Source organism: Tupaia chinensis, unplaced genomic scaffold (genome assembly GCF_000334495.1).
Source record: "Tupaia chinensis unplaced genomic scaffold, TupChi_1.0 Scaffold000271_1, whole genome shotgun sequence".
In the NCBI taxonomy this organism is placed as follows: Eukaryota; Metazoa; Chordata; class Mammalia; order Scandentia; family Tupaiidae; genus Tupaia; species Tupaia belangeri.
Genome location: NW_006159752.1, coordinates 3,346,370 through 3,370,640, shown reverse-complemented (window position 1 = coordinate 3,370,640; position 24,271 = coordinate 3,346,370). Strand labels below are relative to the sequence as shown.

Genomic DNA, 24,271 nt, shown 5'->3' with positions numbered 1-24,271 from the left:
GCAGTCGACTACGTGGGAATCCAGTGACATAGCCATTACGCTAACTGCTGGTTCCCAGTTTTCCAGGTTTTTAACATGCCTCTCCAGGTATCTCTGAGTAAATAATTACTTGAAGTTATGACAACTATTGATACGTATACAAGTCAGTATGTATAAATCACAATCGAACATGAAAAGAAGATTCATGTCCACCATTACAACGCTTTCATTTTATACATTTACTGGGAACACGCTCACGTATTTAGAAACCGGTGCAATGTGTCCTTCATCAGGTGCAATTATCCATATCCCATGGTCCATAGTCGTTCCTTGTCCAGCACAGTCTGGCCTTGCTCACGGATATCTCAGGGCAATGCAGTGCAGTACGTTGAGATAAGTCAGGAGCCAACACTCATTCATTGACCTATCCCTGCCGTCTGTCTTCCACTCTGGCCTGCTCCTAACACCACGCCTGTCTCTGCTCTTCTCTTTTCTTTCAGTTCTGCTGGTGTGATGGATTGACTCTGCCAGAAGACACAGCATTCACGGTCAGTCCTGCAAAGAAGCACCTCAAAGGGAGGAGACACACAACATCGTCTCCTGCCTCCATTCCTTCGCTCTCCCACAGAGCACTATTCTGGACCCATAATGGCTGTGTATGAGGCCCTGGCTCAGGGTCTGACCACTCTTCTGCTGCACTGGCTGGGGGTGTTCCTTTTTCTTTCTCCATGGCCCCAGATAGGACACTGCCAACAACTCAGCCCCCCAGAAGTGGTGATACCCCTCAGGGTAACTGACAGTGATAATGGCATGAACAGTTCAGGCTGGGTCTGCTATAGCCTGCACTTTGGGGGCCAGAGGCACATTGTCCACATGAAGCCCAAGAAGGTCTTAGTGTCCAGATCCCTCTCTGTGTTCACGTACACAGACCAGGGTGCTCTCGTAGAGGACCAGCCCTTTGTCCGGCATGACTGCTACTATCAGGGTTATGTGGAGGGAGATGCAGAGTCCCTGGTCGCCCTTAGCACCTGTCTTGGGGGTTTACAAGGAGTGTTACATATAAATGACATTGCCTATGAAATCAAGCCCAAAAGGCATTCTGCCACATTTGAACATCTGGTATACAAGATGGACCATGAAGAAACATCGTTCCCAACCACGCGATGTGCATTAACTGACGACATAGTTCAGGAATTCACTTTTCCAGAGAGTGATAATTCCACTCTGATGCAGAGTGACTATTTAGGCTGGTGGACCCACAGACGGTATCTTGAGTTGGCAGTTGTGGTAGACCAAGAACGATTCTTTCATCGGGAAAGTAATGTGTCAAAGGTGCAAGAGGAAGTAATCACTGTGCTCAATGTAATAAGTACCTTTTATATAACATTGGACATCGACTTGTTTTTATGTGGACTTGAGATCTGGAATGAAGGAAATCATGTGAATGATACTACTATAAATTCTGCTCTGTGGGATTTTTGCAAATGGAAGTTAGACAGCTTGAATCCACGCCTACAGCATGATGTTGCACATCTCATTATGAAACATGATTTTGGTATCTATCTTGGCTTAGCCTATTATGGTGCAGTTTGTAATTACAGGTATAATTGTGGAGTTGAGGGTTACATGCATGACAGATATTGGGAGTTTTCAGTCACTTTTGCACATGAAATAGGTCATAATTTAGGTATGCTCCATGATGACTACACATGCGAGTGTGAGTATGATGGATGCATAATGTATGCTGAGTTAGTACCTGCAATAACATTCAGCAATTGCAGTTATGCTTCCTATGTACGGACAGACTTTAGGACAACCTGTATGCGCGAACCACCCAGTACCGACAGTATCTTCTCACTGAAGCACTGTGGAAATGGTGTCGTCGAAGAAGGGGAGCAATGTGACTGTGGGAACGTAAGTTCATGTGAAAATGATCCATGCTGCTTGCCAAACTGCTCTATGAAACCTGGGGCCACCTGTGCTTTTGGCCTTTGTTGCAAAGACTGCCAGTTAGTGCCATCAGGTGAAGTATGCAGAGAAAGTGGCAATGAATGTGACCTTCCAGAGTGGTGCAACGGGACTTCACACGAGTGTCCAGTGGATGTGTATGTGCAGGCTGGAGTGCGCTGCATGGGTGTGGGATACTGCCATGGAAAGAGATGCAATATCCGTGATGAGCAATGCAAGCAAATTTTTGGCGAAGTATCTAAGAGCGCAAATCAGAGTTGCTACAGTCATGTGAACACGCAGGGAGACCGATTTGGTAACTGTGGCATCAAGGCCACTAGATATGTCAAATGTGATATCACAGATGTCCTGTGTGGCAGAATTCAGTGTGAGAACGTGACAAAAATTCCACTTATGGAAGACCATACTACTGCGCATTGGACTCACTTCAATGGTGTCAACTGCTGGAGTACCGACTACCACTTAGGAATAACCATACCTGATGTTGGAATGGTCAACGAGGGCACCGAGTGTGGCCCAGAACACATATGCCTGGACGGGCATTGCATTCCTTTATCAGTTTTGAAAGATCTTTGTGAGCCTAAGATCTGTAATGATCGAGGGATTTGTAATGATAAACACCACTGTCATTGCGACCCTGGGTGGGACCCTCCCTACTGCCTGGAAAAAGGCTGGGGAGGCAGTGTGGATAGTGGGCCACCCCCTCGGAACCATGAGGAGAAAAAGGGCCCTCGTAAGACCTCTGTGATGATATTTCTGTGGGTTCTTGTTTTGATTTCACTTTGCTGGTTATATTTTTTTCTGTGGATGAAGCGTGGAACACCCCAGAACGAAGTGCAAAGAGCTGAACCTTCACCTGAGCAAGAATAGCAAAAACTGACAATGTCAAAAAATTCATTCTGTCCCTAATGAAACTTCCCGAGCATTAATTCTTGGTGTGCTGGCAACAGAAATGTTATTGCATGTGTCAGAGATCCCTTACAACACCAAAACACGGACCTATATTATGTTTCTGGATCTAAAATACAAGCCATTAAAGTAATCCTTACCTATTCTTGTTTTTCATCATTTTAAGCAATTTCAGTGGCTTATTTTTCATTGAATTGGTGTCTTCGTGTCCTCAAGCACAGACACAGCTCATGGATGATTTTTGTGTCATTATAGCATCCCGAGGGATATTCTGAGTTAATTGTATTTACAATAAGTTGTACACAATCCTCTTTAGACAGTGAGAAATTCAGTTGTTATTTCTAATTGCTTTCCTGTGGACTCGTTACTATTTTCTAGGTCCATCACTGAAGGGAGACCACTGAGCGGCTTCTTTTAAAATTCAGATGTCTTTATGATTACCGCGCTGGCTAGTCCTTCCTGCACTATCCTGAAAAGAATTGAAGAGAGTAGACACCCTTGCCTTTCTCATTTCAGAGAAAAAGCTTTCGTTTTTCTTTGTGCATATAATGTTAGCATTTTTGTATATGGCTTTATCATGTTGAGCTAAATGCTTTTTATAGAGAGAGCATGAAGAGTATCATGAAAGGGTATTTTCTATTGTCAGCTGCACTTTCTACACCTATTAAGATGATCATGTGCGTTTCATACTTTATTCTGTGAATGGAGAGCATTACAATGAGTAATTTGCATACACTGAGCCATTCTTGTCCCTCACGGTTACGTTTCATTTTTCTAGGTGTCTAATTCATTTTCTATACTACTTCATTCAAATTGCCAACGCCTTATTGATGATTATTACAGATGGGTTCACTGAGGGCATGGACACGGACGGTTCTTTCCTTGTATTGACTTTATGTACCTTAGACAGCAAGACGATGTTGGCCTCATGGAATTTCGTTGAAGAATTCTCTCAATTTTTGAGGATTTTGGAAGCTGCAGATGTTAATTCTTTCCCAGCACATTGGAATAAGCAGTAAAACCATCTGACCAGGGCTTTTGTGTGTGTGTGTGTGTGAAGTGTTTTTTATTGCATATCTAATCTCCTTATTTGTTATTGTTATGTTCAGACTTTCCGATTCTTTGCGGGTCATTCTTTGTAAATTGCATAGATCTTGAAATGATCTGTTTATTCTTCACTTCCCATTGATACTTACTTGTTCATAGGATTCCTAGGAATGCATCAGAGAGAAATGGATCATTTTCTTTTATTTGTGATTTTATTTACATGTTCTTTCTTCTTTTCTCTGTTGGTTTAATGAGGGGTTTGTCAATTTGTTTATCTTTCTTTATAAAAAAAAAAACTGTCAGGTTTACTGACATTTTCCCATTGTTCTTCTAGTCTTCTTTTTTTAAAGACATGTTTTCAGATTTTATGCATTTAATCACTGTATTACAACATACCACATGAATTTTCCCACCATAAACACACTGCATAGAAGTCCAATCAAAGACATTTCCATAAAAATTATCATTGACAAATTTCTTTCCATTTTGGGTCCCTTAAATGCTTTGCACCTTTCTTCTTCCAGTTGATGTTTGCCATAGAGCACATGCACTCAACAGAGAGGCAGAGACAGAGAGGAAAAGTAAGAAATCACCCCGTAGGGTGGAAAGACACACCGCAGTCCCTACTCCTCCATTCTCCTCTCAGGATTTGGGGCATGCATGCACACTTGCCTGGCATGTTTTTCAAGCTCCCAGGTCCAGGACTCAAACTCTGCCTGGCCATATGGCAATTCAACACCTTAACTATACCACCTGCTGGTCCAGCTATTCTAAATTTTTAATACTCTTATATTTTCCCTTCACACTGTTACATTTGGCTTGGTTTGTTCCTATTTTTCGAGTTCTTGGAGATGTAAAGTCATTTATTTGAGCTAGTGCTCCATTTAATGTAGACATTTCTTGCTATAAACGTCTCTATTCGTAGTATCTTGCTACATATCATTAGTTTTGTAATATTCCTTTTTCATTTCATTTGGTAGAAATGTTTTCTTTTTTTTTTTTCTTCTTTCTTCTCTTTTAATTGCCAGAGTGAGCATGCTTGTACCAGATAGAAACAGAGTGATTGAGAGGGGAGAGAAGAAAGCGTCCCCCAGTGGGGTGTGGTCATACCACAATCCTTTTCGCCCATTGCTTCATCCGTCAGGATTTGGGGCACACAGACACACATGTGACCATCATGTTTTCCAAGCCATGGAGCCAAGAATCTGGCTGCCATTGGCCATGTGGGGTCTGGGCCCCTGAACTACTAAGCTCCAGAGCTGGTTGAGGTAGAGATGTTTTCTAAAACCTTGGAGATCTCTTTTTGACAAAGCACTGGTTCGAGAGTGTGTTAGGTGATCTGTGACTTTTTCAGGGTGGGCTTTTTTTTTTTTTTTCTGTCACTGATTTCTATATTCATTCTTTATTTTTTAAATTTTATTTTATACATTCAATCATACATCACTTAGCTTATACAGTGAATTTACCCAACATGAAATATACTTCAGACCAGTCTGGTTGAGGATACTATACAGGTTACCTAGAACAGATAACAAAACATATTCGTTCTATGTTAGTTCATTCTTCTTAAAATTGTTACAGCTCATTTGTGATGTCACATGTAATCACTACTGGAGGGTGTTCTACACACGCTTGAGGAAAGTATGTAGTCTACCAATATCTGGTAGAGTGGTGTCAAGATTTGCTTGGCCTGTCCTACAATATTGGATATGAGTTTTGAAATTCATATTCATTTATTCAGTTTTAGCTGGATTTCTATCGAGGATTGAAACTGATGCAGAGATATCTCTTACTATTGCTGTATGGCTGTCGTCTTCAGAACTGTTACTAAATAGGTACTTCATGTATTTAGGAGCTTTGATGTTGTGGTTATATACAAGTGAAATTGCTATACATCTTCCTGGTGGAATGACCTTTTTATCCTTATGTACCATACTTCTTTGTCTCATGTGACAGCTTGAAAGTCTGTTATATGTAGCTGTCCCTATAAAAAGCTGTAAAAAGGGAGAGCAGCCATGAGGAATTGAGTTGTGCTGTTGTCAGACCAAGGAAGCATGAAGCAAAAGGAGAACCTGAAATAGATCCTTCTCCAACATCTTCAGAGCGAGTGTGGTCCTGAGGACACCATGGCTGTGTACCTCAAGCCACCAGAATTGTCAGACGATCATTTCTGTTTTTTAAAAATATTTATTTATTTATCTATTTATTTGTTGTGATTCTTAAATTTAAAACTTATTAATATAATTTTATTTCTCATTATTGTTTTTAAATTTGCTACAGGGCACATGCCCTCACCAAAGAGAAAGAAAGTGAGAAAGCAAGCCTCCTGAACCAGAGTCTAACTCAGTTGGCTATGTGGGAGTACAGTGCCTTAACCACCACGCCACCAGCCAGCCCCTATGTTTTAATTTTCTTTTTTTTTTGTCTTTAAGAATTAATTATTTGATTTATTGTTATTATTATTATTATTTAAATTTTTCTATAGGGCATGCATGCTCAACAGAGAGAGGAAGAAGGAAAATTAGAAAACAAACTGCCAGGTCTGGGACTCAAACTGTAGTTGGCCATGTGGGAGTTCAGTGCCTTAACAACCATGCCACCTATTGGCCTCTTTGTTGGGATTTTGAAGCCGCTGGGTCCAGCACTCAACCTGAATTTGTCCGTGTGGATATCCAGGACTTCAACCACTGGGCCACCTGCTGGCCCTACATTTCTGTCCTTGAGAACACTTGTTTTGCGATGGTCTTCCCAGAAAGTTAACACAGAGACTAATTTTATCAGAGACCCATTTGGTCCTTTACGAACTAGCTGTGATGGAATCTGGAGAGAAAGTGAGGAAACTCCCTGAAGGAAAAGCTGCAGAGCTGGATGTACGAAGATGGGGGTGATGGGAAGAGACTGGCGGACCTCAGGCTGGCGGGACTCACCACGCTCCTGTCTGCCTCACAAGTAAACTCTCTCGGATAATGAACATTGACGTCTTTCCACATCACCCCATTTAACAATACCAAGTTGCTAAATGCAGTCTTCCAAGATTAGTATTTTTAAATCTGCCTGTTCATTTACCTATGTAATTTCTTTCTACACTATTTTTATTCTTTTCTCTTTCTCTCAATATGTTTTCTGCCCTTTTTATCCCTACTGACAACTATTCTATCGATAGAGCAAAGCACCTCTCAGTTATTCATTGACCTTAGAAAGGAATATGTAGATGATTACCAATGTCTGGATTCCTTAGAAAATATCTTACATGGGCTTGAATTTATTTTTGAGAGAGATGTTTTGTTATAGAGTGTGTGTGCTCGCTGAAGAGACAGGGAGAGCTAGAAAGTGAGTAATCACCCCCCCACCTCGGGGATGGGGGATGTCCTCGCCGTAATCCTTTCTCCTCCATTCTCCTCTTGGGACCTTGGGCATGCATGCACACATGGGTACCAGGGGTAGTTTTAGGCCACCGGATCCGAGGTTTGAATTTGGACAACCATGTGGGAGTCCAGCAACATAACCGTTATGCCATCTGCTGGACACTGGGGTTGAACTGTTTTCTAGAACTTGAAATACTTATCCATCATATGGCCAAATGTTGAGGAAATAATTAGGAAGCAGGGTAAAATCGTGAGCAAAGGTACGTAAGATAAAATCACTGTATTGTATGTAGGGGATAGATCAAAAGGGAACAGGAGATCAGAATTCTTCATCTTGAAAAATCATTAGAAATAAAGGTCGGTGAAGATGGTGGAGCCACAGGAGGAAGGAATCTTAAGCAGCTGTCATGTTCTATAGAACTAGAGACTCCTGTTGCTAGGAGCCGAAACTAGAACTTCATAAGATGAGAGAGAAATGAAGGAGGGGATTTACATTTCTCTTGGTCATGCGAGGTGTCAGTTAGAAATCGTTTTTCATAGAGGGGGGTGGTAGAAGCAGGGCCATTCACAGAAAAGATCATGGGAGCCACCAGTTCATCTCTGGTAAGTGTTCTGTGGTACAACGCTAACGGGCAGAAGCACCAGGGTTTGTGCATGCTAGAATACATGTGCGCACACACACACTCACACATACACAGAGAACACACACAATACATACACAGAACACACACACACACAGAATACGCGCACACACAATACACCCACATGCGTAGTAGACACAAGAAATGGTGCTAAGCAACGAGATCTAAGTGTTGACTGTTTCATTTATTACTTACAATCATACTGTATTTACGTGGTTCAGGGTTCTTAATAGTCTTTAATATTTTTTACTCATAGTTTGAAAGCACTGAATTATTTATAACGTATTTCTATAAAGGAGGGAGAGGAAGTAGGCAATAATTAGGATGCCGAGATTGAAGAAGCTGGTGAAGCTGGGGAGATTAAAAAACAACCCATGAAAGATGGTGCATGTCAGTCTGTGTTGAAGTTTCAGCGCCATTACCACACTGGCACATTTCATTAATGAAAATACTGTAATATCTCTGGATTTGTGGTCTCTGAATTAAATATATAAAATGATGTTAGGAGGGCAAAGATAGTATGGTTCAAATATTTTTACAAGGTTGTTTTCCTATGACCAGAATGTAAGGCAAAAATCTTAGAAATAAATTCTTATGATTAGATTTCTCTTGCTGAATTTCAAACACAACAGTGCTCTGTTGTTATTAATAAATCATCCTTTTTCATAAAAACAAAAATCCATATTTCATGATAATTACCAAATACATATCAAGAGAGATACGGAGACCGAGTCAGCATATCAGAAGTTACCTGTCTCTTCTTGCCAACTCAGCATTTTCTTAAACAAGCCTCACTTCTCTGTTTCTTCATTAGTTTGCCCAGTAATCGAGTGTTCTGTCACCTTAATAAGCACCTTAATGTCCAGGCTGAAATAAATCTCCTGCAATGACAAAGACCAAGCAAAATATCTGATATTCTACTAAAGAAGTATTAATGAGGAATGCTTGATTTTACAACTTAAACTATGACTATTGAAATGAAATTATAATAACTCGTAAAAGTGAAGACACTGTTGACTTTCAGCTGAGTGTTTTATGTACTGATGAGGAAAATCAGAAAGTTACAAAGAAATGTAAACAACAAGCACAGTTAACTAAAAATGGAGGAAAGTTTGTAATAAATATCTGTTCATGGCTTCATACTTTGGCCTCATTTACCAGGCTAACTTGTTCTAATTTTGTATACCTTCCCCTCTAAGCCTCCTGAAAATACCCTCTCAGATTTATTTTCTCAGCAGTGTTGGCAGTGAGTTGAAAGAGTGACAAACACAGAGAAAGAATTCATCTTGATTGAGTTGGGGATTTGGGTCAACAATGGTTGAATTGATGGAGTCTAGGTCTAGGGTATGTGGATGAAAAGTACAATGATGGGAACCCAAGAAGTGGGGAAAAATTAAAAGAAAATTTGAGTCCTTTATAAATTTGACAAATAAGTTTGGGTTACACATAAAAGTCGTGGTACTCTAATCCTTAAGAGTTACACCAGTAAGAGCGATAACATGGATACAGGTCAAGACTATAGATGATGGCTAAAAATTCTTAAAGGTCAGTTGACTAAAAAGAAAACCTGGGTGCTGTAGAGTTCTCCGTACACTTGCTAAACACAGTGAGAATATCGATAAGATGCTGGGTAAAATGGCAAAAACTTGGATTCCTGGTTATGCAAATGACTTAAAAGCTGGATGTAAAACTAAGGGAGAATGGTAAATATTGGTATAATGGCGGGGCTGCAGTTTAAGGGTGTCCAAGTAGCTTTGGTAATCAAAGCAAATTATGATCAAACATTCATCGCTTAGGGGGCTTCTGAAAACAGAGAGCTTCCCCTCTGCCAGGCTTCACCCCGTCACATCTACGTTTCTGTAAAATTAAGTAGGAATAAGATGTTCTCCTGAAAGAAGCTTGAATGAAGAGACTGTTGTTAATGTTCATGAAGGAATGATTCTGTAAGTGACAGGGAAGTGATTTGAGAAAGAAGAAGTCAAAGGACTTAAAATCAAGATAAAAGAAAATGATAGAGAAATGGGTCCAGGGTCCTGAAGATGGTAGGGTGCTGAATGTGATATCTTCTATTTTAGTGTTACAACGATCAGTGCTATTTGATCAGTGTGTTCTAGATCTCTCGTAGTGCAAAGCACTTTCCTCTGAGTTTTGTTATTTCCAGCCAGGCTAGTAGACCTTATTCTCATAACTGTAACGTTCCAAAGCAGACGTTGGGTGCTCTTTGGAGTTAAATAAAAATAAGCATTTATATAAAATACTGAATCTAATGACAGACTCCTAACATACATCTTTGTCCCAACACGCTGTCTAATTTCATGCTCCAGATCACTAACTTACCTACGTCTACACCACTGCTTTATGTTTCATCAGCCGAGAGCCTGCATATTACTTGGTCGTGATTCAGTATCACCATGCAGGCACTGTGCTAGGGACAGAGGTTCTCCTTTTCACAGCAGTACAGCTGTGTTACGAAAATCATTTCTTCGTATTGGTATTTTTATATTAGACCGTATGTGTATACATCATTTTTTGTAAGAGGAACAAATAAAGACACAGAGTATTTTTATAGGTTCTCACCATGTTGATCCGCCTGCTCCTAGCCTGCCACTCAGTTAAAACATGGGGCTTGGGACCAGCAGTTGGCGTAATGGCTATGTCACTGAACTCCCATATAGTCAACCGTGATTCAAGTCCTAGACCCAGTGACTTAAACTCACGCTGGGCACGTGTGCATGTGTGTCCAGGATCCCAAAAGGAGAATGGAGAAGAAGGGATTGCAGCGTGGTCATCCCCCCTGGGGGGTGATTTCTCACTTTCTGTCTCTCTGTCTCTCTCTGTCTTTCTGGCATGCTCATATTAGTCCAGAAATGGAAGCCTAGCCTACATGGCTCAAGCTTCCCAAACAGCAGTCCCATACGTGTACCACTGCAGCTGAATCTATTTATTTTTAGTAGAAAAATAATTTGAAGATCAATATAGGGAACTAATTAAAAATACAGGGATTTTGATATTTTTTCCCAGTTTCAACAATATTATACATTCCTCGATGCCTTTCTCCGTCCTGTTCACTGATTTCTTTCTCACCTCTGAAGGCCCTCTGTCCATCAATATTCTCCCATCTCCTCCTGTTACTTTCCCAGGTAGTTTGATGGACTTTCTGTTTTACATGACTAGAGGCTTAGAAAAATGTTGTTTTTCTCAAGAGTAGAATAAAATATGAACGCCTTTGAGTAGCATCTACTTATCAGCCTGAGGTACTCCCCACACAATTGCACTGCTGTTTACTGTTTTATTGAGTGAAGGTATCCATTACAGTAGACACTCATATTTTGGAAGTTTCAATTTTTGGGAGGGTACTTTGACGCTTTGCAGTTTGACAGGATTAAAATAAGATATGACAAGTATTGGTTTGTTACACAGAAAGATTATTAAGGACCACGAGAAAAAACATACATGCGTAATTTTCTACATCTCTGCTTGCTAATGTGAATGAATAATTTATCAGTCAAAGTTGAATGGTAGAACTACTGATAGATACTCTGAGTTGATGCAGGAAAACCTAGAATCCCTCATCAAGACAACACGTGTGCACCTTTCCCTTAAGCCCTTTCTACTTTCAAGATTGATTGGGGAAATGTTTCCACATGTATTTAGACAACCATATCATGGATCCATGTGTCCTTCATTTAAGTCCTGTTATCATTCATCTGAGACTCAGTCACTTCTTTGGCCCCCCTACAGTCTGAGCTTGCCTCACCATCTTTAAGAGCAAAACCAGTGCTGGGTATTGAGTCTGAACCTGAGCCAAAACAAGTCCACTTGAACCCATTCCCCTCTCTCTCACACGCTGGCCTGCTCCTAACATCACCTCTGTCTCCGCTCTTTTCATTTTTTTTCTTTATTCTGTTTATCTGATGGGTTGACTCTGCCAGAAGACAGACCCTTAGTGCTCAGTCCTGCAAATGAGCCCCTCAAAGAAAAGACACACATCAGTTCTACCTCCCCTAGAAGTCGTGACACCCCCAAGGGTAATGAGCAGTTGATAAAGGCAGGAAGACTCCAGGCTGGTTCTCCCACAGTCTTATTTGTAAGAAACCCAAGAAATTCCTGGTGCCCTGATACCTCTCCATGTTCACATACACAGACCAGGATGGTCTTAACTGAGGAGGAGAGTTTTGTCCAGGGTGACTACTGCTATCATAGCTATGTGGAGGGAGGTCCAGGGTCCCTGGTTGCTCTTACCACCTGTGTGGGGACTTTAAAGAAACATCCAGAAAAATGACATTGCCTATGACATCAAACCCAAAAGGCTTTTTACCACTTTAGAGAGTGAGGAAACACACTCTCATCCATGCAAAGGTGAATTAATAAAGAAGAAATAACACAACAAAGTTTTGAGAGAATGATAATCCCACTCTGGGACAGAGCACCTATGAGGGCTGGTGAACCTACAAATGGTGTCTTGAACTGACAGTGGTGGTAGACCAGGAATGATTCTCTCATTAGAAAGTCTGTCTCAAAGGTGCAGGAAGAAATAAGCATTGTTTTCAACACAATGCTTACTTTTTATGCTGCACTGAAAGTTGAGGTGTTTTTATTAGGACCTGTGGATTGAAATGAAGGAAACTTCTTCACAGTAGATTTTTGGCACCAGGGACTGGTTTCAAGGAAGATAATTTTTCCAGTGTGGGGATGGGCTGAACGCATTACTTATACCCCTTGCATGTGCAGTTCACGATAGGGTTCATGTTCCTATGAGAATCTAATGTCACTGCTGATCTGACAGGAGGCAGAGGTCAGGAGCAAGTGATGGAGGGTGGCTGTAAATATAGATGAAGCTTGACTCTCTCACCCGGTGGTCACCACCTGCTATCTGTCCATAATAGATCCATGGCCTGGATATTGGAGACCTCTGTTATAGAGAATACCCTGAAAGGATTTTGCAAGTGGAAGAGAATAGGCTTCACTTACCACATAAGTCATGATGGTGCACACCTGTTTGTAAAGCAGAGTTATGTCAGAGTTATGTTGGATTCAACACCTCAGAGTATATTGCATTACTATGTCTTCTCAGTTTTTTTTTTTTTTTTGGAGAGATTTTCAGTGTAGGGCGCGTGCGCTCGCCAGACAGACAGAGAGAGACATAGAGACAGAAAGCGAGAAATCACCCCCCAGGGGGATGGCCATGCCGCAATCCCTTCTCCTCCATTCTCCTCTCGGGATCTTGGGCACGCACGCACACGCGCCCGGCGTGAGTTTCAAGCCACCGGGTCCGGGACACGAACCGCGGTTGACTACGTGGGAGTCCAGCGACATAACCATTACGCTAACTGCTGGTTCCCAGTTTTTTAAGAGATTTTTGCTACAGGGCACATCACCTGTCCAGAGAAAGAGAGAGAACAGAGAGACAGAAAACAAGAAATCACTTCCCGGGGGGGGAAGGCCGTGCCACAGTTCTTTCTCCTCATTCTCCTCTCGGGATTTGGGGCACACATACACCTGCACCTAGCATGAATTTCAAACTATCGGATCTAGGACTCAAACTGCAGTCAGGCACATGGGAATCCAATGCCTTAAGCAGCCACTTGCTGGACTCCATCTTTTTAGTTCTAACTGTGAACTTAACACTTTCTTGCATGACATTATTTGTGTAGATTGTGACACATGGCATTGGTCATAATTTTGATATGCCTCATGGTAAAAAGACGTGTAAAAGTGGGCTTAGGGTGCAGAATGCGTGGCATAGAGACAGACTCAACCGCATCGGTAACTGCAGTTATGTCAACTTCTAGAAACCTTTCTGATACCATGTGCACGTACAAGCACAAGATTCAGGGAAAATCATCACTAAAACAATACACATTATATATGTAATCTTTACATATATATGTAAATTTTACAAACTCTTAAACTGTATTCCCAAATACTCTGCCCATATTGATGCCTCAGACCATTAGCATATTAAAGCTACTAATATTAATTTATGTTTCCCAAGTGGGCAACATAGAGTCTCCATATTACAGGGTCATGTGAATGTGTTATACAAGAACAAAGCAAGAAAACAATACTGCCAGCCAGGCACTGTGCTAACCCCATATTCCCATATACGTGAGAATACATTTTTCTTGTTGGGATAGATTTTTTAAATCGTTTGTATTACTACATATGAGATATGTATGTGTGTTTATTTTCTTATTTATTTAATTAATGTCAATGTCTTTAATGGAGACCAACAGAGAAAGAGAAAGAGAGCAGGGAAGGAAGAAAGCACCACCCATGGGGATGGTACACCACACCTCCTCCTCCATTTCTCTCTCCCTTGTGCATGTTGGGCCCACAAGCCATACACGCCATCAAAGCTGTGGGTCCAGGACTCGTTCACACACATGGCCACGTGAGATCCAATGGGCTCAACCACCGTGCCATGGGCTGACCCAGTCTTTATTTATTACATACATATATATGTAAGTTGATCTCAACAACTTGTTAGCTAGAATCTTAAAAATGCCAGAGATTTGATGTCTTTGCCCAAGTTCAACATGACCTTCCCTAAAACTTTTCTCCCTCTTATTGCCCCTTTGAATTTCAGAAGGCCCTTGGTTTGGCCTTTGTTATTCTCCTGTCTCCAGCCTTATTTTCCCAGAAACCTTGATTGCCTTTCCATTTCATACAGCAGGGACTTTGAAACTGTTACTTTTCTTAAGAGTAAATTATCTATGAAGACCTTTGAGCAACATCTATCCCAAGGGACTAACCGATTCGGTCCCATCACAGTCTACTGTTTTATGGAACCCACTTACCCTTTACAGTAGAGAGTACTGCTTCTGAAGGACAACTGTCACTTTGAAACTTTACAGTTTGGCAGGATCAGATGAAGATAGGACAACTAATGATTTGTTGCTCAAAAATATAATTGAGGTCTGTGAAAAAAATTTATATGTGTGTTTTTTATAAATAACTCTTCTTACATATGTGTGTAAATAATTCATCATCCCAAATAGAAAGGCAGGTATTTCAAATTAATATGCAAAAATCCAGATTTCTTCATCAACACAAAATATAAGTTTGGCTTGCTATTAAGACTCTTTAATTTTGAATATTTATTGGGGACATATTTGCACATGAATTTAAACAATAGTATAATGAATCTATGAGTCCTTCATCAGCTCAATAATCAACAACCTGTGCCCCATTGTCATTCTATCATCCACCCACAGGCTGACCTTGCCTTACCAATAATTAAGGGCAAATCCAATGCATTATATTGAGTAGGGACATGAGCCAGTGCAAATCTATTTGAACCAATTTTCCACTCTTGCTTTTCTGCCTTGGCCTGCTCATAATGCCATCCCTGTCTCTGCCCCTTTTTTTTCTATTTTTCTTTTAGTTCTGCTGATGTGATGGATTGACTCTGCTAGAAGACAGACCGTTAAAGGTCAGTCCTGCGAACAAGCACCTTAAAGGGAGGAGACACACAACCTTGCCTCCCACTCTCCTCTCCTTTGCCCTTACCCACAGCTCCATGCTCCTGGCCCTTACTGTGGTGGGTAAGACCATGGCTCATGGATGGACCACCTTCCAGCTGCTCTTGCCAGGGCTGTTTCTGATTCTTTGTCGATGGCCCCAGATTGGACACTGTCAATACCAAAGCCCCCCGGAAGTGGTGATACCCCTGAGGGTGATTGCCAAGAATAAGGACACGAAGGTTCCAGGCTGGGTCTCCTATCGCCTGCATTTTGGAGGCCAGAGGCACATTGTCCACATGAAGCCCAAGAAGGTCTTAGTGTCCAGATCCCTCTCTGTGTTCACGTACACAGACCAGGGTGCTCTCGTAGAGGACCAGCCCTCTGTCCGGCATGACTGCTACTATCAGGGTTATGTGGAAGGGGACCCAGAGTCCCTGGTTGCCCTTAGTGCCTGTTTTGGGGGCTTTCAAGGAGTGTTACATATAAATGACATTGCCTACGAAATCAAGCCCAAAAGGCATTCTGCCACATTTGAACATTTGGTATACAAGATGGACTGTGAAGAGATAGAGTTCCCACCCATGCAATGTGGATTAACAGAAGAAATAGCTCAGCAATTAATGTTTCCAGAGAGTGATAATTCCACTCTGATGCAGAGTGGTTATGTGGGCTGGTGGACTCACAAACGGTATCTTGAGTTGGCACTGGTGGTAGACCAGCAACGATTCATTCATCGGGGAAGTAATGTCTCAAAGGTACAAGAGGAAGTAAGCACTATTGTCAATGAAATAAATGCCTATTACACTCCACTGGAAATTGATGTGCTTTTACTTGGAATTGAGATCTGGAATAATGGAAACCCTGTGAACGTAACTGATATAACTGTTCTTTTGACACAGTTTTGCCGCTGGAAGGCTATCAGCCTTGCTCCACGCATGAAGCATGATCTTGCACATCTTTTTGTAAAACGTGGATATGGTATATATCTGGGCTTAGCCTATGTTGGAACAGTATGTTCACGTGGTCTTAGCTGTGGAGTTGATAGTTTTCTGAATGACAAAATATCTAGATTTGCGCTCGTTGTGACACACGAGATTGGTCATAATTTGGGTATGCATCATGACGTAAAGACATGCACGTGTGGTCACAAAACATGCATAATGTTCCCAAAAGAAACACCCTCAAAGACATTCAGCAACTGCAGTTATGCGTACTTGTGGGGTGTCCTTATGAGAACCACCTGTATGCGCTACGCACCAAATCCAGAGGATATCTTCAAAGTGCGGCGCTGTGGAAATGGTGTGGTTGAAGAAGGAGAGCAGTGTGACTGTGGGTCCTTACAGTCATGTAAACATGATCCATGCTGTTCAGCAAACTGCACTCTGATGCCTGGGGCGGCGTGCGCTTTTGGGCTGTGCTGCCAAGACTGCCAGATTTTGCCATCAGGCGAAGTGTGTAGAGAAAGTGACAATGAATGTGACCTTCCCGAGTGGTGCAACGGGACTTCCCCTGAGTGCCCAGAAGACGTGTATGTGCAGGCTGGCGTCCCTTGTATGGACGGAGGCTACTGCTATGGGAAGAGATGTAACGATCGTGACCTCCAGTGCAGGGACATTTTTGGTGAGATATCCAAGAGTGCAAGTCTGAATTGCTACAGGATTTTAAACATGAGGGGTGACCGCTTTGGGAACTGTGGTACCCAGAACGCTAGATATGTAAGATGTAATATCACAGATATCCTGTGTGGGAGAATCCAGTGTGAAAACGTGACAGCACTCCCTTTTCTGAGAGATCACTCTACTGCGCATTGGACTCGGTTCAGTGGTGATGACTGCTGGAGTACCGACTACCACTTAGGGATGACCATACCTGACGTTGGTGAGATAAAAGATGGCACCCTGTGTGGCTCAGACCGTGTGTGCATCCAGAGGAAGTGCACCTCTATGTCCGTTTTGAAAAGTAATTGTTCTCTTACAACCTGCAATAAAAGGGGGGTTTGTAACAATAAACATCACTGCCATTGCAGCTTTCAGTGGGAGCCACCCTACTGCCTTTTAGAGGGCAATGGGGGCAGTGTTGACAGTGGCCCACCCCCTCAGAGAAAGGAGGAACTAAATGGGCATCACGGATCTTCCCTGAACCTACTCGTTTGGATTCGTATTTGTGCTTTTCTTGGCTGTGCTTTAATTTTGATTTTGATTAGGTGCAAAAATCCTAGAACAAAGACCTGAGGAAAAATGGACAATTTCAGAAAATAAACTCAATTCTTAATAAAGTTCCCAACTATTAATTTTTTAGTGTCCTGATAGTAGAAATGTTATTGTATGTGTCAGAAAATGCTGACAGAATAATCCAAAGATACATTATGTTGCAGGACCATAAACATTACCATTAAGTATAAGTAATTCACTGACATTCCTATTTTTCCTTTTAAGCAATTTCAGTGGGTTTTATTTCCATTGAAATAGTGTCTTTGTGTTTCTCAGTAAAGGCACAGCTCATGAGTGATGTGTATAGATATTCAGAGTGGCATTTTGAATAGCTTATATTTGACTCTGAAACTGTACTTAATCCCCTTGAGCTAGTGAGAAATTAATTCATTATTTTAAATTCTTTATGAACTCATTAGGGTTTTCTATGTATATGTCTATATCATCTGGAAGAGAGAAATTTTATCTCTTTCTTTCAAATCAAATGGCTTTAATTTATTTTCTTGTCTAATTGCACTAGCCAGTATTTCCCATACTATGCTGAATAGAAGTGAAGAGAGTAAACATCCTTATCTTCTTCCTGATTTTAGAGAAAAAGCTTTAGTTTTTCATCATTGAGTATAATGCTAGCTATGGGTGTATCAAAAACAGTTTTCATTATGTTGAGGTAAATTCCTTTTGCATATAATGCATTGAAAGTAGCAGGACCAGCAGCTAGTGTAATGGTTACATTGCTGGACTCCTATGTAGTCAACCGTAATTTGATCCTCGTCTCCGTGGCTTAAAAACTCATGCTAAAGGCATGTGGATGCATGATCAAAGTCCCAAAAGGAGATTGGTAGAGAAGGAATTGTGGTGTGGCCTTTCCCCCGGGGGGGGGGGTGATTTCTCACCTTTTGTCTCTCTGTCTCTGTCTCTCTGGTGAGTGCACATGCCCTATAGCAAAAATCTCTCTCTAAAAACAAACAAAGTAGCCTGAAAGGGTATTTAATGTTGTCAGTTTTTTTCTGTATCTGTTGAAATGATCATGTGATTTTTATACTTTGTTCTGGGATGCATTGCATTGGTTGATTTGCATATGTTGAAGCATTCTTTTTTTTTTTTTTTTTGAGAGTATTTTTTTTTTGAGAGGTTTTGGCGTCTGCTCGCCAGAGAGACAGAGAGAGAAACAGAAAGCGAGAAATCACCCTTCAGGTGGAACGGCCTTGCCACAATCCTTTCTCCTCCATTCTCCTTTCAAGATCTTGGGCAAGAACACACACATGTCTGGCATGACTTTAAGTGTCCAAGTCCAGGATTCGAACCATGCTTGCCTACATGGGAGTCCAGCAACATAGCCATTATACCATCCGCTGGTCCCAGAACTGTTCTCAAACTTCAGGTGTACATTTCACTTGGCAAGGGTGTATAGTCCCTTTAATATACTATTGAATTCTAATTGCTATTTTTTTTATTGATTATTCCATCTATTATAGTTTCATCACAGATATTGGACTATAGTTTTATATTCTTGTGTTGCTGTTGTGTGACTTCGGTATCAGAGTTTTTCTGACCTCAGGTAATGAGATTAGAAGTGTTGCCTGTTTCATAAAGTTTTTGAAAAAGCTTGAGGGTGGTTGATGTTCACTCTTAATGATCTTTAGATTTCAGCAGCGAAATCATCTGCTTCCGGTCCTTTCTGTTTTGGGAGGTTTCCATTACTTATCCACTCTCCATAGTTGTTGTATAGTCACACTTTCTAACTCTTCATTCATATTTTATAGGATGCATGGCTTTGCAATTTATTTCTCCTTTAGTCCCTAATTGTTAGTGCTTATTACTTAGAGTCCCTTATAGTCATTTTATAGCTCAAGCAGTCCTTGTGCTGTCTTCTGTTTCATTGTGATACTGAGTTTTTCTTTTTCTTCTTAGTTAAGAGTTCCTCAGTTTTGTTTCTGTTTCTAAAAAGAAAGAACAGTTCTAACTTTCGTTTTTCCATATTATGTTTTCTTGCATCAATTTCCTGCTGCTCTCATCCTTGTTACCTTCTTTCTGATAACTTGGGCCTGGTTTGTTCCTATTTTCTTAGTTCTCAGAGATGTAATTTTAGGTGGTTTATTTGAGATCTTGCTCATTTCTTAGGTATTCATTGCTCCAAACTTCTTTCTTACTATTCTTATAATATTCCATAAATTTAAAAACACCCATTTCTCATTTTTCTTACGATACTTTTTAATATTCTTTTTGACATCTTATTGGACTTAGATCTGGTTCTAAAGTGTATTATGCAATTTGCATACATTTGTGATTTCTCAGTTTTGCTTCTGTTATACATTTCTAGCTTCATTCTACTTTAATTAGGAAAGAAATGAGGTCAGCAGGTGGCATAGTGGGTAAGTCACTGGACTCCCCCTATGAATCGAGTCCTGGACCTGGCAGCTTGAAACTCATGCCAGGCATGTATGCATACATGTCTAAAATCCCAGGAGGAGGGAACCAGCAGTTAGCATAATGGCTATGTTGCTGGACTCCCACGTAGTTGACCGCGGTTCGCATCCCGGACCCGGTGGCTTAAAACTCACGCTGGGCGCATGTGCGTGCGTGCCCAAGATCCCGAGAGGAGAATGGAGGAGAAGGGATTGCGGCGTGACCATCCCCCCTGGGGGGATGATTTCTCGCTTTCTGTCTCTCTGTCTCTCTCTGTCTGTCTGGCGAGCGCACACGCCCTAAAGCGAAAACCCCCCAAAAAAAAAAAAAAAATCCCAGGAGGAGAATGGAGGAGAGGGGATTGTGGCCATCCCCTATGGGGTGATTTCTCCCTTTCCCTCTCACTATCTCTTTCTCTGTCTCTCTCTGGTAAGCTCAATTGTTCTTTCAAAGAAAAAGAAAAGAAACCTGGTATCATTTCTATTTTTAAGTGATTAAACCTGATTTGACAGTCAGTCCTCGAGAACGTTCTGTGTGTGCTTCAGAAAATGTATTCTTCTACTGTTTCATGGAAGACCCTGCAAGTTTCGTTTAGTCCATTTGTCCTACAGTGTTGTTCAAATCTATTATTCATTTATTACATTTCTGTCTGCATAGTCCAGTTACTATTTTTTTGTGGGGGGGGGTGGGCAGGAGAGGTTTTTGCTATGGGGTGCATGTGCTCACCAGAAAGACAGAGAGAGACAGAGACAGAAAGTGAGAAATCACTCCCCCGGGGGAGTGGTCATGCCACAATCCCTTCTCCTCAATTCTCCTCTCAGGATCTTGGGCACACACATGAGTTTAAACCACCGGGTCCGGGACTCGAATTGCTGTCGACTACATGGGAGTCCAGCAGCATAGCCATTACGCCAATGCTGTTCCCAAGTCCAGGTACTATTAAAACAGAGCTATTCTTGACTCTACTCTTATGGTATTGCTGACTAGGTCTCTGTCACTGTTAGGTTTATACATAGGTGCATTGATTGGGCTTGCACGTAATTATAACTGTTATATACCTATCTGTTGAACTGATGTTTTCATCATCATATAATGAACTTCTTTGTCTCTTGTGACAGTTTTTGACTTGAAGTCTATGTTATCTGGTATCAGTAGCTGTCCTGTGGATGCAGGGAGAATAGCAGTGAGAACTGGTGGTGTACTGTCACGAACCCAGGAAACACCCGAAGGAAGACTAGAACCTGAAACAGATCTTTCGGCAGCACTTTCAGAGGGACGTGGCCCTTAGGACACCATGGTGGTTGTATTTCAAGCTTCTAGAATTGTCAGACAATAAATTTCTGTTGTATAACCCCACTTTACGCTGCTTTTAATGTGGCAGTCTTTGAAAAATAACAGTTTAGTATCACCGGGGGCCAATTTGGTCCTTCAAGAAATGATTGTGATGAGATCCAGATACAAAGTGAGAAAGCCGAGTGAGGGAACAGGTGCATTGAAGGACATGCTAACATGGAGGAGCAATGATAAGACACTGGCAGAGCGCAGACCAGCAGGTATCACCCATGTCCCATTTGTCCCACAGGAAACACCCAAGTATAATAAAATCTAAACTCCTTTCTGTGGTTTACCCTTGTCAACTTGCTAAATGCAATATTAAACGAACAAACAAAAATTGCCATTAGTACCAGCCGGTTGTGTGGTGGTTGGGGAGGCTGGATCTCACATGACCAGCTGCACAATTTGAGTCCCGGACCTGGTGGCTTAAGAAATATGGTGCGCATGTGTGCATAAATGCCCAAAATCCAGAGAGGAGAGTGGAAGAGAAGGAACTGCTGTGTGGCTATAACCCCTCGGGAGTGCTTTCTTACTTTCTCTCTTTGTATGTCCCTCTCTCACAAGTGCTCAAGCCCTATACCAAAGAAATCATTTAAAAACTGCCATTAGTTTGGGACCAGCAGTTGGCATAATGGCTATGTTGTTGGACTCCCATGTAGTTAAGCGTGGTTCGAGTCCTGGACCCGGTGGTTTAAACTCACACTGGGCATGTGTGCGTGCATGCCCAAGATCCCAAGAGGAGAATGGAGGAGAAGGGATTGTGGCATGGCCATCCCCCCAGGGGGTGATTTCTCTCTTTCTGTCTCTCTGTCTGGCAAGCGCATGCACTCTATAGTAAAAACCTCTCAAAAATAAAAACAAAAACAAAAAACTGCCATTAGTCAATATATTAGAAAAATTACCCTTCCACTACTTTTTACTTCACCTCTGTCTTCTTGTATATTCTCTTTTTTTTTCTTTTTAGACTATCAACATTTCTTTAAAATAGAGCATACTTGTGTGCAGATAGAAATTGTCTCTGGGTTATTCATTAATCTTAGAAAGATTCAGATGATTACCAATCTCTGGATTCTTTAGCAAATGTTTTAAATGGGGTTGAGCTTTGTTCTAGAACTTGAAATATTTTCCATACTATGGTCCAATGTTGAAGAAATAATCTGAGACGCATAATGTATGAACACAAGTGCAAAAAGTGAGCTGGCACCGTGGCCTAGTGGTGAAGGAAGCCAGATCCCACCTTGCCAACCACAGTTTGGATCCTGTCCCAGAGACTTGAAAAACACACCAGGCATGTCAACATGCAATCACGAAATCCCGACAGGATGGAGAGGTAAAGAAGGGATTGTGGCATGACCATGTCCCACCAGGGGGATGTTTCTCCTTCTCTCTGTTTCTCTGTCTCTCTGGAAAGTGCATATACCCTCTGGCAATTGAGAAAAACGTGGAAAAGGTAAAATTACTATATTGTATGCAGAGACTACATAGGAAAGGAAGAGAGGGTCAGATTTATTGACCTTGAAGGATCATTAGGAATAGAGATTCATTGAGATGTTGGAGCCACCTGGGGGAGAAATCGTGGTGGCTGTTTCCTATAGTCTCAAGGAACTTTTGTTGCTAGGCAGGCAAATCTAGAACTTCATAAAATGAGATGAAAAGGAGGAGCAGATTTGCAGTTCTCTTTGTCCTGGGAGGTCTCGAATAAAACCCTTGTAGAGGTGGTGGTAGCACCACGCACGGACAGGCTCCAACCAGTGGGCCCCAGCTCTTTGAGCACCAGGAACCAGTTTTTGAAAAAACATGTATTTCATTTTATTCTAATTTCTTTTATACATTTCATCACTATGTATCACTTAGCTTGTAAAGTGAATGTTCCAACATGAATACATTTCACACCAGTCCTGTTGGGGATACTATACACATTATCATCAACAGATAATAATCGATTTCTGTGTCCCATAAATGTCTTGCCTCTCTTTTCCCTTGTCTTTTCTCAGATTCTCCTCCTTCTCCCACCCTCTTCCCACACTGTAGCCAGCATCTATAACCATTTTTTATGTTTCTATATCCTCTAATCTTTCAGTTTCAACCATGGAATCCCGACAGTTGGTATATATTAGGTATATATTAAGTAGAGATATACAATATCTCTCTTTCATAGCCTGGCTTGCTTCACTCAGCAATAAATATTCCATATGTATCCACTTTCAATCAACAGCCAGGGTCTTGTAATTTTTTATGGCTGAATATTATTCCATAAAGTATATGTGTCACACTTTCAATCCATTCTCTGTTTGTGGACATTTGGGTTGGTTCCGTGTTTTAGCAATTGCGAATAATGCTGAAGTAAACATAGATGTACAAGCACTTTTCCGACTAAGTGTTCTTCTGTCCTTTGGGTAGATACCCAGGAATGGGATTGTGGATCAAAGGGTAATTGTATTTGTAGATCTTTGAGGAATCTCCATATTGTTTGCCACAGTGGCTGGACCAATTTACATTCCTAACAGCAGTGTAGGAGAGTTCCCCCTTCACCATATCCCCGCCAGCCCTTATCATTTTTTTAAAATCTTTGTCATTCTGACTGGGGTTTGGTGGCATCCAATTGTGGTTTTGATCTGCATCTCCCTTATGGTTAGAAATAGTGAGCATTTTTTCATATGCCTTTGGCTGTTTGTATGATTTCCTTAGACAGTTGTTTGTTCAGCTCATTTTCCCATCTTTTAATTGGGTTAATCATTTTTGTTTTTCAGGCAAGTCACTTGAGTTCCCTGTGTATTCTGGTTATCAGTCCTTTATCTGAAGCATAGTTTACAAAAGTATTCTCCCATTCCAAGATTGTCGATTCACACTAATTACCATATATTTTGCTGTGCAAAAACTTCTTAATCTGATGTAATCCCAATTGTCTATTTTTGGGATTATTGACTATACTTTGAGGGTCTCTT

General features: G+C 41.3%; 2 protein-coding genes across 3 annotated transcripts in view; both read left to right on the top strand.

Annotated features, from left to right (window-relative positions):
- Positions 1-2,974, top strand: part of LOC102495847 (disintegrin and metalloproteinase domain-containing protein 25-like) — a 9,501-nt gene extending 6,527 nt beyond the window's left edge. Inside the window, exon 2 of the mRNA XM_006149700.1 lies at positions 480-2,974. Coding sequence (XP_006149762.1) covers positions 628-2,817 — 2,190 coding nt within the window. The 5' untranslated portion in view covers positions 480-627 and the 3' untranslated portion in view covers positions 2,818-2,974. The remainder of the gene's footprint in view (positions 1-479) is intronic.
- A 4,761-nt stretch (positions 2,975-7,735) lies between these two features.
- Positions 7,736-24,271, top strand: part of LOC102495427 (disintegrin and metalloproteinase domain-containing protein 25) — a 90,310-nt gene continuing 73,774 nt past the window's right edge. The window contains exons 1-2 of one of the 2 annotated variants that reach the window (XM_006149697.2): positions 7,736-7,871; positions 15,297-17,640. In XM_006149697.2, the coding sequence (XP_006149759.1) occupies positions 15,432-17,606 (2,175 nt within the window). In that variant the 5' untranslated portion in view covers positions 7,736-7,871; positions 15,297-15,431 and the 3' untranslated portion in view covers positions 17,607-17,640. Of the gene's footprint in view, positions 7,872-15,296; positions 17,641-24,271 lie in introns of those variants that run through there. The other variant, XM_006149699.2, reaches the window with a different exon arrangement.